Raw genomic sequence first — 13424 nt, 5'->3', positions numbered from 1 at the left:
TGATACACGTATCAACCTGGATGGATCTCGAGGTCATTAAACAAAGTGGAAAAAATTGGAAAAAATCACATTCTCCATTATTTCATTTATATAAAATTCTCAAAATGACAAAATTATAGAGGAGGAAAACAAATTAGTATTTGGCAGGGGGTGTGGATAGCTGTGACTATGAAGGGGTAGCTTTCTAGTGAAGGAATATTTCTGTATCTTGATTGCAGTTACGGTTGCACAAATCTACGCAAGTGAGAAAATAGCATAGAACCGTACACACACATCCTACCAATGTCAATTTCCTGTTTCTTACCTTGTATTATAATTACATAAAATGTAATGATTGGGGTAAACTGGATGAAGAGTATATGGTACTGTTTTTGCAACTTCTTGTGAGTCCCTTATTCTTTATAGTAAAAAGTTTAAAAGTAAACCACTTATAAAGCAAATAACTCAGAAAACAAGAGTGTGTGGAAGCTAAAACCCAGGGAGCAAGTAAATAAAATGTTTTATTATAATAGCCTATAACAATATGCCAGCTTTATGAAGAGAGAGATTTAAATGGGGAAGATTTGCATAGGTCAGTGACACACAATACCAAGGACATTTTTATCTGTAGGATTAAAACATGTGCTTAAAAAAATATTAGAGCCACAGATTAAAATGTCTCATCTTAAACCAGGCAACTGGTTATTGTGAATTGCTTGCAATTGACCACATAAACAACTTACATCTGCAAACAGTGAAAAAAATCAATCGCAAAGGGTCTTCAAGGCCAGTTGTTCAAACTTTATCTAGCAAGTGGTGGGAATGGAGAAGTTTCATTCTGGATAAGCCAGAACCTATTCCTGTGACTGTCATACAGTTAACTGTCATATACCTCTGTAGGGTTTCCTCAAGTTGGTTTCACTATAGAATATATTGGTTTCCAGCTGTGCTATGGAAAGAACATTTACATTAAATAAAATGTTTAGTGATAATTAGAAAGGAGCAAGTAGGGGGAAACTGCCTCTCTGCACTGTCCACAATGATTACCACTAGCCACATGAAGCTATTTAAATTAAAAATAACTAAAATTAAATTTAAAATTTAGTCCCTAGACACATTTCAAGTGCTCAGTGTGACTAGTGGCTACCCTACCAGAACAGCATAGATACAGAACTTTTCCATCATCACAAAAAGTTCTACCGGACAGTGTGGCTCTAGAGCATGAAAATCATGTCATTTCCCAAGAATCATAGGTAGTGTTACAGCCCAAAGAGCTCTGACAGGAATTAGTATTGCATTACCTGAGGTTTGCATTTACACATAATTTCATCTTCAGCAATATTTAGCAGTATATTGCAGTGGTTAAGCGCTAGGGCTTTGGGGTAGAATAGCACTGGATTTTCATTTTAGCTAAAACTTTGGCCAAATTGTGTGACCTCAGGCATGCTACTTCTCTTCTCTGCGCCTGTATTCTCATTTTTTAAAAGGTGGGGACTGGAGGATAATGGTACCTCCCTCATAGGGTTGTTGTGAAGGATTAAATGAGATAAGCTCAATACCTGACACATGTGATCAGTAAACGTTAGTTATTCTAAAGGCCAGAAGGTGAACTTGGCTTGTTCTAGGACCTAGACTCTATATGACCAGTAGTAAAGGGAATATGCAATTGTATGCACAACAACGGAGTCAGTCCCTAACAGGGCCCCCCTTTGACTCTTCTTGATAAACAGTAACTACATTGTTCCTCCATACTTGAGGACAGTGACAAAAGGGAAGACACCTTTGAAAGCTTTCAAAAAGTCAAAGAATACCTTACCCTTGGCCTTAAGGGACTCAGAATTGAAAGTTAACCACCCTGTCATATCAAATAAAATAAAAGCACAACACACCGTCTATAAAGGAAGATTACCCAAACAAGTCACTCAGTAGGAGAGGCACTTGGAGTTGTTTTTCCAGCTGTTTCTGACAATCAAATCCAATTTCTTGATGTATTATTATGGTGAAATGTTACTATACCCAATTCTTTGTGAATACCACACAGCAGGCCTGCTGTACCTCTGTAATCAACTGGATAAATATTTATTGAACACCTGCTAAATACAGGACACTTTTACACACCAGCCATCGGCAAACTACATCAGGCAGGCCAAATTAGATCCACTATGTGTTTTTCTTATGGTAAGGAAGGTAGGAATGATTTTTACATTTTTTAACTGTTGGAAGAACTGCCTTCAACCACTATTGCCAAACACCGAATGGCCCTGGAAATTAGCTTTTGCTCCAGACTTGATAATGTTTCTTAATTAATTCAACTTAAAATTACAAGGCAAAACAGCACTTATATGTGAAACTTACACTGTAGGAAAGTCATTTCAACAGCTAACATTGTTTGAATCATAAGTAATGTCAACATGCTTTATATGCATCCCATGCTGTCACAGGTCAAAACAACAAAATCACAGTGAGATACCACTTTGCACTCACTAGAATGGCTATAATAAAAAAAGACATTAACAAGTGTTGGTAAAGATGTGGAGAAATTCTAACACTCATACATTGCTGGTGGGAAGGGAAATAGTGCAGCCACTTTGGTAAAGTCTGGCAGTTCCTCACAAAGTTAAACATAGAGCTACCATATGGCCCAGCAATTCCACTCCTAGATACGTGCTAAGAGAAATGAAAACACATGTCTGCACAGAAACGTGTACATGAATGTTTATAATGGCATTATTCATAATAACCAAAAGGCAGAAACCAATGAACTCATGAACAGATAAGTGAAATATGGTATAGCCATACAATGGAATATTACTCAGCCACTAAAATGAATGAAGTATTGATATAAACTAAAATTTGGATAAATTTCAAAAACCTTATGCTAAGTGAAAGAAGCCAGACACAAAAGATTACATACTGTATGATTCTATTTATATGAAATCCCCCAAAATGAAAATCCATAGAGACAAAAAATAAATTAGTGGTTGCCTAGGCCTGGGAGTGGAAATGGGGAGAGAGTGAAAACAGGCATGAGGTTTCTTTCTGGGGTAATGGAAATGTTTCAAATAAGAGTGTGGTGATGGTAACACAATTCTAAAATACTAATAACATTAAATTGTACAATTTTTAAAAGTGTACAACACCAAAAGCATGATCCATAAAAGAAAAAAAATACAATAAATTAGATCTTGTCAAAATTCTAAACTTTTGCACTTCAAAAGACATCATTAAGAAAATGAAAAAACGAGCAACAGAGTGGGAGAAAATATCCACATATCATATCTACAGGGACTTGTATCCAGAATATATAAATAATTCTTACAACTCAATAATAAAAAGACAATAAAGACAATAACAATTTAAAAATGGAAAAGATGTATGAATGGCTAGTAAGTAAATGAAAAGGTGCTCATCATTAGTCACTAAGGACGTACAAATTATAACCACAATAAGATATAATTTCACATCCATTCAGAATGGCTATATCAAAAAGACAATAACAAATGTTGGCAAGGAAGTGGAGAAACAGAAACCCTCATACATTACTAGTGGCAATGCAAAACAGTGCTGCCGCTTTGGAAAATAGTTTTATAGTTTCTTATAAAGTTAAAGATTAAATTTGCCATATCATGCAGTCATTCCACCCTTAGGTTCCTACCAAAGAGAAATGAAAACACCTGTCCACACAAAGACTCGCACGCTAATGTCCTTAGCAGCATTATTCATAATAGCCAAAAACTGGAAACAACCTACATGTCTAGTGAGTAGACAGACAAAATGGGTTATAGCCACATAATGGAATACTATTTGGCAATAAAAATTAATGAAGTACTGGTACATGTTACAATATGGATGAACCTCAAAAAATATTATTCTAAGTGAAAGAAGCCAGGCACAAAAGACCACTTCTTATTTGATTTAATTTAGATGAAATGCCCAGAATAGGTAAATTTATAGAGACAAAGTAGATCAGTGGTTACCTGGGGCTGAGAGTGGGAACGAGGATTAACTGTAAATAAATGAGCATGAGGGATCTTTGGGGGGAAATGAAAATGTTCTGAAACTGATTATGATTATGGTTGTACCATTCAGTAAAGTTACTAAAAATATTTAACTATACTTAAAATGGGTGAATTTTATGATATGAAAAATATATCCCAATAAAGCTGTTAAAAATAGGAAAGGAACAGTAGGGGAAACTGGGTGAGGGGTACACAGGAATTCTGCATTACCTTTGCAACTTTTCCATAAATCTAAAGCTATTCTGAAATTTAAAATGTATTTAAATAAAAAATAACAAGAATATGTTTGTGGATTCATACCTATCTGTGTGAAAAGACATTTACAAAGATGAAATGGGTAAAATCTCATTACAGATCAGTACTAACAGATGAACATTTGAAATGATTTTGACGATGGGGAACACTGACTATTAGCCCCAAATAAACAAAATGTTAACTCCCCCAAAAGAATTCCATTATTCTCATTAGTAGTCTCATATTACAAAAAAAAAGTGCTCAATTATTATTACTATACCTTGAATTTCATCAATAAATATTTGTTGAAATTTGTTTTCTCCCTTGTCATATAAGTACCTACAAATTATCCTCGATTTTGCCTTTTGGCCCCCAAAGCCTAAAATATTTACTATGTGGCTCTTTACAGAAAGGTTGCCAAGCCCTGTTCTACACCATAACAGGGTAAATATAAACACAGTCAGTCTCTTTCTTGAGTGTATTCTTATCGTTACCTGGTTTTGGTATGATGCCAGTCTGGATATGCCCTATAAAGGATAAGCCTTGCATCTCTTCTGCTATGGCACTATTTAGGAATCCCATAAATAGAAACACTATTAGCTTAATAGTTCTGGCAAGACTTCGATGTCACCGTTATTATCGTGATATTAAAGAGCCAACACCATACCACAGTGTCAAGATGACCCTCATCAAGTTGTGATGTCACCACGCCACGGACTTCCCGAGATCTCTTAGATATCAAGTGGGTCCTATGGCATCACACTCTGCCTTTGGCATCACCCTGGCACATCACCTTACTACGGTGTCATATGCTATCACTGTTGTGGCAGAATTCTGCCCTAATGCCACTCCGCCGAAACGTCAGAATAATTAACCCCTAGTTCTTTCCATTCCTTTGGCGGCGGTAGCAGCGAGGGGGAGGATGGCCACAGGCACTGGTTCGAGCGCAGGAGGTAGTACTCAGCTGCTACCGTTTTCCCTTCCGCTTACCACTGCAGGTCAGGGCCCCCGTGGGACAGGACTTTCTGGCTCCCATAACTGTCTTGCCATGACCCCGCACCCACTTCGCGTCACCGACTCAATGCCCCAACAGCGACCACCCACCCCGGTTCTACACGAAGCCGCTCCCCGTACCTGACTCCATTCTCCAGCTGTCATCCTGGGCCAATTCCACCGGCCACTTGACTACGGCGGCCGCAAGGGACCCCGGGACTCGTAGTTCCGCGCTGCTAATGGCAGAGACTGAGACAGCGGCAAAGGCGCCTCCCCGCCCGGAACTGCGCTCAAACTGCAACTCCCAGAGGCGCCCTGCGATGGGAAAAGAAGCAAAGGAACGAGCGAGGTTGGTGACTGGGGGAGCTCTAACGCCTCTTTTGATTGGCAGTCGGAGCTGGCGACGTGAGGCGGTCCCTGGTCAGGCTTCACCGAGATCCTGGGAAAGCGAAATGGAGGGGTGTGTGTCTAACCTAATGGTCTGCAACCTGGCCTACAGCGGGAAGCTGGAGGAGTTGAAGGAGACGATCCTGGCCGATAAATCCCTGGCCACTAGGACTGACCAGGTAAAGCAACGCTTGGGGCCTCTCCGCTGGCGGCGGCGGCGGCAGCGGCGGAGACCAACGTGGCTGCCCGGCCCAGCCCAACCCATGGGGAGGCCGGTTCCGAGAGGGCCAGATCCCCGCCCCCGCCGCCCCATCCTTACCCCAGGGTCACCTCAGGACTCGGGACTGGGCGGCCGGAGCTAGCCCCACAAACCGCCAATGTTGTTTTTTGGCCCAGTACTTAGTCGCTGTATCTTGGATATTTCTAGAACGTTTGCGCGTTTCTCAGAAATGCCCACTCTTTGAGACATCCGTGAGAAGGAAAGTTTTTGGTTTTTGGAAATGGGTTTGTCTGCTTTTATTAGTGATTTTATTCTATGGAACACGTGTAACTGAACGCCTCAGCTGGGAGCTGAGGATACAGTCGAATGGAAGGAGCAGACGTTAATAAAATAATCCCAAATCATATGTCCGATTATAAATTGTGGTAAATACTCGGGAGAGAAGTTGACGTGGGGCTTTCAGGACATATCATGGAAGGACCTGATTTAATCTCGCTTAGAAAAGCCGAATGTTGTCGTAACTGAAGAGGCTTTGCAAAGGAGGGAAGGTTGGCTGTATCTTGAAGGATGAGTGGGATTTCCCTGGGGGATGAAGGGGTATTCTAGGCAAAGGCAGAACAAAAGTGAGTGGACCTTGGGAAGTGTTTCTTTCTGCCCTCCTGCTCAAAAGACCCTCATGCTTTCACCCTGAGTTTCTAGAAGGATTCACGGTGCCCTCAGTAAGCCAACATACATTTATAGATTGCCTCCTATTTGACAGGCACCATGCTAAGCACTAGCAAGACAGTGTCACATAATTACAAATCTCCATTTTGTGTGTTTGGGAAGAGAATTAGAAGTTCGGAGACTTTTTTTCTGGAACTTTCCTTTATTGCTCAACCTGAAAATGCCTTTGTCTAGTTTACCTTCATTTTGGTCTGGTGATATTTAATACTTTAGATTTAATTTAACAATATTAAATTAAGATTTAATAATACTTCTAACCATTCTTCATCAAGTCAATGGCATAAAAAAGGGAGAAACTATTCAAGATCAAAAGACTTAAGAAACATAACAAACATTTGCAACTTATGGAGCTTGTATGGATCCTGATTGAAACAAGCCAACTGCAAAAAGACATTTGGGGGACAGTTGGGGAAACCTGGGTATTTGATGTTATAAAGGAGTTAGTGTTCATTTTAATCAGTGTAATAGCTATGTAGTGAAGTATTTTTTAGATACTCAAATATTTAGGTATGAAAGGTCATAATATTTAAGATTTGTTTTTAAAAATCTCATCAAGGAGAAAAACAGATGAGGCAAATATGGCAAAATAGTTATAAGATGTAGGTGATAGGCATATGGATTATATTATGTTCCCTGTATTTTTATATGAGTTTGAAATTTTTGTAATAAAGTTTAAAATACCATTTTCTTTTACATAGGGCTAAGAAATATAGCAGTCACTGCAAAAAAAAAAGAGAGAGAGAGAGAGATTCCTTTTGAGAAACATGACTAACTCCTAGCTTATTATTTTTTTAAAGTAATGTTGCTTTCTAATTCTGTGTGTGGTATGTTTTTTAAATGGTTATAGTCTCAACTAGTTTCATGAACATTTCTTTCCCACAAGATACATTTGTTCTTTCTAGAGCATCTAGAAAATTCAGAGCTGACGGGTTTGTGTCCCAACTTCACGATTTACTAGCTGTGCGACCTTGACAAGTTGCTTACCCTGAGGAGTCTGTAAAATGGGGATAATATCCACTGTATAGGATCATGGGGACTACAGGAGATGATGCACGTAAAACTCTTAGCACAGTGCCTGACATAAAAGTACGTAAATAATGGAAATAGCCAAAGCTGTATTTCTGCCAAAGCACTGAAATCAGTTTTTTGCTCTATTGCTTTCATGGCTCTAGTCTGCCCAGAATTACCTACGTTCATCAATGTATTCTCCTCATGTTACTAAAACCTTGGTCTCTCTTATGTAAGTAATATGGTTTAAGGTTACCTACCTGAGGATCCAGTGCTCTCCATTTCTTGTTCCCAAACCGTAGGTTTGCTGGCTCCAATATTAATTTTTTTTTCTGCTTTCTTGCCTTAGTTCTTCTATTTCTCTTCAAGAATGTTGGTCTTATTGCTTCTCTGCTTCCCGTGTAGGACAGCAGAACTGCCTTGCATTGGGCATGCTCAGCCGGACATACAGAAATTGTTGAATTCTTGCTGCAACTTGGAGTGCCAGTGAATGATAAAGATGATGTGAGTACTAGGCAGAGTTGATAAATTCCCAGTTATCTTTAGACTCCAGACTGGTGTTTACGAAAGCCCGAGTATTAAGCTCACAAACAAATTTTAACCTTTATGACTAGGAAGTTACAGCATGGCCCCAGTGACCAAATACAGGACTGGTGGTTGCATTATTTCAGAATGTTCATTTTGCCACTCATAGCCTGTAATTTAAGGTAAACATGCAGATCAAGTCTTATTATGATGACCCCTAAGAGACTACAAATCCTTTTTATTATGTTGGAAATTGTTTTTTGTGAATATTGCCTGAATAATAAGGGCCTAGATATCTTTTTTTGTTATATAAAGATTTGGTGTAATGGTATTGGTTATATTAGGATAAGACTTGTGAAGAATAAGGATGGAAATGTTTTTGTAGGCAGATTCCTTTTCGAGGATGCTCAATGAAATAATATTGATAACGGCAAAAAAGTAAAAACAGTTTAATGGAGGAACAGTTGAATACAGCATATATATCCACCTAATAAAATAATATGCAACCAGGGAATTCCCTGGTGATCCAGTGGTTGGGACTCCGTGCTTTTGCTGCCGAGGGCACAGGTTCAATCCCTGGTCAGGGAACTAAGATCCCGCAAGCCGCCTGGCGTGGCCAAAAATAATAATAATAATGATAATAATATGCAACGAATAAAGTTATGATTCCAAAGAATGACATAGAAAAATTCTCACAAAGTAATGATAAGTGGGCATTGTGGAAAACGCCCCTCACAGAACTTGATATCCTATTGGGGTATCCTTGATCCCAATCTTAAAACACATTAGAATTAGACTTATGTATTATTTCCATGTTGTGGGATTATGGGTGCTTTTCTTTTCTTTTATATATCTGGTTTCCAAATATCCTGCAGTGCTTAATGAGGGAAAGAGAAAGAATATTATTTTTTTAAACCATTTACACACAGCTCTGTAAACCCTGCCTAAATGTTAGCATTGATCCCTGTGCCTTTTCTCCCTGGTTTTTGTTCTGCCCACCTCTTTTACAGGCAGGTTGGTCTCCTCTTCATATTGCTGCTTCTGCTGGCCGGGATGAGATTGTAAAAGCTCTTCTGGGAAAAGGTGCTCAAGTGAATGCTGTCAATCAAAATGGCTGTACTCCCCTACATTATGCAGCTTCCAAAAACAGGCATGAGGTAGGATTCCATTCCTAGGCTACTTCTTTTGAGTTCTAAACCTGTACGCAAACACAAATAGATCTCTGCATTGTTTTCTTCTCCATCTTCCCAGATTGCTGTCATGTTACTGGAAGGCGGGGCTAATCCAGACGCTAAGGACCATTATGAGGCTACAGCAATGCACCGGGCAGCAGCCAAGGGTAACTTGAAGATGATTCATATTCTTCTGTACTACAAAGCTTCCACAAACATCCAAGACACTGAGGGTAACACTCCTCTGTAAGTGACAAGTAGCAGTCATTTGTATTCTACCTGACATCAGCCCTCTTGCACTAATTCTTACACGTCATTTCTTTTTTTAGTCTGCTTATAAATGTAATACATGTTTATGGCGAAAAAAAATTGAAAGTACACAGAAGTATAAAGATAAAAATTCAAAATGCCTATCATTTTGCCACCCAGAAATAACCACTGATAACATTTTAACGTATTTCCTCCCTGTCTTTTATATGCAAATGTGCATACTTTACATACGCTTTTTTTTTTTGTAAAATTGGGACGATACTGTGTATGTAGTTTTATATCTTGTTCTTTTCACCTCATAGTATATTGTGAGCATTTTCCAATGTTAATAAATATTTCTAAAACGTTTTTGAATGGCTATCCACAACTCCATTTTATGGATATGGCATAATTTAATAATTCCTCTATTACTGTATATTTAAGCTTTTTTGAGTTTTCCACTATTATAAATAATGCTACATTGACCAACTTTATACAAAAATCATTGGCCATACTGCTGATTATTATCTTAGTATAGAAGTTAGAAGTAGAATTGCTGGGTCAACAGATACACATAGTTTAAGACAATTGCTGAATATTCCCAGATTGCTTCCAGAGGAGTTGTATCATTGTACCCTCCCAATAGCAGTGTGAGAGTGCCTATTACCCCCCCACCAACACCAAAAATATCCTTTTCTTATAGGAAAAATGGTATTTCAGAGTTGTAATTTACATTTTTTATTATCAATGAAGCTAAACATTTTTTAATGCCTATGACTAATTATATTCCTTCTCTAAATTATAACTTTTTGTGTCCCTTTCTCTATTTCCTTTTGGAGAATTAATTTATTGTTACTGATTTTTTTATGTACCCTTGACTTGACATAGTACAAATATTAACCTTCTGCCATGTTAGTTGAAAATATTTTTCCCAGTTTGTCTTTTCATTTTGTTTATGATTTTTTTTGAAATAACCGAAGATTTCAACTCTATACAGTCAAACCTATTAATCTTCCCTCATAGCTAGAAAGTGCTTCCTCACCCTGAAATTAGCTAACCATTCACCTGTATTTTGTTGTAGTTTTTTTTAAAACATTGCATTGGTTTGGTTTGGTTATTATTTTTCATTTAACTCAAATCCATCTGGAATTGATTTATGCTTGACCTGAAGCCGTCCTCTACCTTGATATTTTTTCTACAGTACTTAGCCACTATTCTTCCTTATCGAATGGTGACTTTTTTGAACCAGAAATTCTGTGAGTCTTCTTTTTAGTCCAAAGTAGGATTCAATTTTTTTTAAAGTATTGTTTTCTTAACTCTTAGTTTTACAATTTTTTTCTGTAGTTCTGAGCGACTCTGTCTAGAAAAACATGCATATTCTAGCCCTTTTCTCCAAATAAGAAAGGCAAGGTGGCCTGGAGGAAATTTAGGAGTCAGGCAGTATCGGGTCCTGAGCAGAGCCTATGATTAAGGAATAGCTACATGCTGTTTACCCAATCCAAACTCAGCCACTTAAACAACTATATTAAATACTTGTATTAAGTAACTCAGAGAAGTTACTTAACATTCCTGAGTCTAATTTCCTTATCTGTAATATGAGGATAATAATTCCTTCCTCACTAGATTGTTGTGAAGGTTAAATAAAATAACATGTTAGTGTCTAATACCCTACCTGGTAAACCGTTAAGTGCCTGACAAGGTTTCCCCCTCACTTACTGCTCAGCCATGTCATCATAGGCAAAGACTAACCTCTGTCACAATTTCAACTGTAAAATGGTGATAATAATACCTTGCTAACTTACAAGGTGTCTGTAACAATCAGATGATATAAAATTTTTTAAACTGCTTTTCCAAAATTTAAACCACACAAATTGCTGTTAGCAGGTTGTGTATGGAGGTTTTTCGAAGTTCTAGCCTGGAATTATTGCATGTGTTTGGTGTAAACCACTAATCTTCATAAAATAAGGACGTTATTCCTTAGGCTGGCATTTAGATCACTTCTGTTGTAGTAGGACCAGAATTGTGATTTATGATCTGGTATTATAAGACTATTCCAATGAATTTTAACTTATAAACAGTCTTCCCCATGAAAATCGATTTTCCTTTCCAGATTAAGTAACTTTCCAATATTACACTACCTAATAATATGCAGTTTAGACTACCTGTCAGGAAATCCTAACCATTACATAGAATTGCAAATGATTAATCCGTCTTTGTGGTCCTTGATTTCAGACACTTAGCCTGTGATGAGGAGAGAGTGGAAGAAGCAAAACTGCTGGTGTCCCAAGGAGCAAGTATTTACATTGAGAATAAAGAAGAAAAGACACCCCTGCAAGTGGCCAAAGGTGGTCTGGGTTTAATACTCAAGAGAATGGTGGAAAGTTAAGCAGCTTGGATTTATTCTTACTTTGTATGTTTTGTGGTTGTCCCCTAATGTCCTGGAAACTAATGTACTTGTGCACAAGACGTCATCTATGAATGATGAAGTTTTTTCATCTTCCAAGTCTTATAAACATGTTGACTATTGTTCCTGCTGAGGTATTTTTTCTTAGCTTACAACTTGCTTTCCAGGCATTGAATAACAATAATAATAATTGAGATTGTTCTACTGTTGTATATTATTCTGTATTGAATCTTGGTTAACTTTGAATAAGTGATTCTGTGGCTGTTGTGAGTCTTCAGCACCCTGCCATGCACCCTCTATCCCCCTCTGAGGCAGAACAACCCCAATAGCACCAGGCCAATTGTTTTGCCAAATGTTTCTAGGTGGATTCTAGAATGTTCTTCCATACAGTTGAAACACATCGTAACTCGTTTTTCAAGCCCACTCAGAGGCCTATGCCAAATATTTCTGTTTTTTCCAACAGTATGGTTTAATTTGTTTTTGTTATAGAAGGAATACTTATATATTGTGAGGACGAAATTTTCAGTTCAGAGGGCATGCTATCCAAGTTTGGCATTCGTAAACACTAAAATAATGAAAAATAATAGCCTGTGTACCAATGTGTGTTTTTAATGGGCTATTTCCCTCCAAAATAAAGTGTATTGTTTATAAAAAGGAAGTTTTGAAGTACCTATATTAAGTCATCCTGTATTGAAAAGAATGTCAAGCTTGTTACCATGACGTGTAACAAAAATGTATTTTGATTTGTATTTCAGAAACTAAAAAAATAAAATGTTGAGAGAATCTCCCAATTCTTTTTGCAAATCAGACACCCACTTAAGCCTTTAAATCCTTTATAAAGACAATTTCTTAGTTTTTGGTAGCTCTGAAGTCAATAAAATTAGTGAAGCTTGAACTACAGCTAAAATCTTTAAAAATAGTAATCTTCTGAATTGCTAATTAAATGTGGAGCAAAAGAAAATAAGTGTAAACTTGATCTCAATTTAGGGAAGCATTTTAAATGATTACTAGTCATAAAATCTAATGAACTCCAAGTGACTCTTCAAATTATTTTTTAATTTGAACTTTATGCTGCAAATATTGCTTGAAATAAGTAATCCAAGTGAGTCCACAAACTTCAGTTAATTTGGGGTCAGAGACTTAATGACCAGTATCTAAAATGAGTTTTGTAAACGCAAACTGTGTTGTTGATATTCAGACCCTTTTACGTGAGTATTTTGAGTGCTGAGCTTTACAATTATTAATCAGGGAAGCATATTCTTTTCTAGTTCTTCTTACTGAAAGTTCATCAAACCTGAGTTACAGGCCAGTGTAAAAGCTGCAAATATTAACTTCTCAGCATACAATATTGCGGGGAAAGTTCACTTGGTACTCTAAAGGACATGGGAGATCTCAAATGCATAGTTTCTTGGTTGTCGGTCAAGAATTACTATGTTTTAGTCCTTTTTTTAAAATCATAGATCACTATTATTTGGAGGCCCTCCACAGTGCCGTACAAATTCCAGCCT

The 13424-nt window shown here is 37.6% G+C and overlaps 2 protein-coding genes across 4 annotated transcripts in view; one reads left to right on the top strand and one right to left on the bottom strand.

The window, feature by feature from the left end:
- ATG4A (autophagy related 4A cysteine peptidase) overlaps nucleotides 1-5434 on the bottom strand; it is a 68997-nt gene extending 63563 nt beyond the window's left edge. The window contains exon 1 of one of the 2 annotated variants that reach the window (XM_036840999.1): nucleotides 5367-5434. In XM_036840999.1, coding sequence (XP_036696894.1) covers nucleotides 5367-5376 — 10 coding nt within the window. In that variant the 5' untranslated portion in view covers nucleotides 5377-5434. The remainder of the gene's footprint in view (nucleotides 1-5366) is intronic. The other variant, XM_036841000.1, reaches the window with a different exon arrangement.
- A 181-nt stretch (nucleotides 5435-5615) lies between these two features.
- PSMD10 (proteasome 26S subunit, non-ATPase 10) lies at nucleotides 5616-12707 on the top strand. Of its 2 annotated transcripts, none has more exons than XM_036840961.1 (5): nucleotides 5616-5791; nucleotides 7972-8070; nucleotides 9102-9248; nucleotides 9343-9509; nucleotides 11745-12707. In XM_036840961.1, the coding sequence occupies exons 1-5, from the start codon at nucleotides 5678-5680 to the stop codon at nucleotides 11896-11898; spliced, it is 681 nt and encodes a 226-aa protein (XP_036696856.1). In that variant the 5' UTR covers nucleotides 5616-5677; the 3' UTR covers nucleotides 11899-12707. The 2 variants fall into 2 exon arrangements, with proteins under 2 accessions (XP_036696856.1, XP_036696857.1); XM_036840962.1 differs by having other exon boundaries at nucleotides 9343-9430; nucleotides 11745-12699.
- The last annotated feature ends 717 nt before the right edge of the window (nucleotides 12708-13424 follow it).

Source organism: Balaenoptera musculus, chromosome X (assembly GCF_009873245.2).
Source record: "Balaenoptera musculus isolate JJ_BM4_2016_0621 chromosome X, mBalMus1.pri.v3, whole genome shotgun sequence".
Lineage (NCBI taxonomy): Eukaryota > Metazoa > Chordata > Mammalia > Artiodactyla > Balaenopteridae > Balaenoptera > Balaenoptera musculus.
Note: the sequence above shows the minus strand (reverse complement) of the source record. Positions and strands in the feature narration are given on the sequence as shown.

What these genes read in the sequence shown, in the direction of transcription:
- PSMD10 (XM_036840961.1), top strand. Translation starts at nt 5,678, where the DNA reads ATGGAGGGGTGTGTGTCTAACCTAATGGTCTGCAACCTGGCCTACAGC. An exon ending in TGGCCACTAGGACTGACCAG is followed by an intron (nt 5,792 to 7,971) that starts GTAAAGCAACGC and finishes CTTCCCGTGTAG; the next exon opens with GACAGCAGAACTGCCTTGCA. An exon ending in ACTGAGGGTAACACTCCTCT is followed by an intron (nt 9,510 to 11,744) that starts GTAAGTGACAAG and finishes CCTTGATTTCAG; the next exon opens with ACACTTAGCCTGTGATGAGG.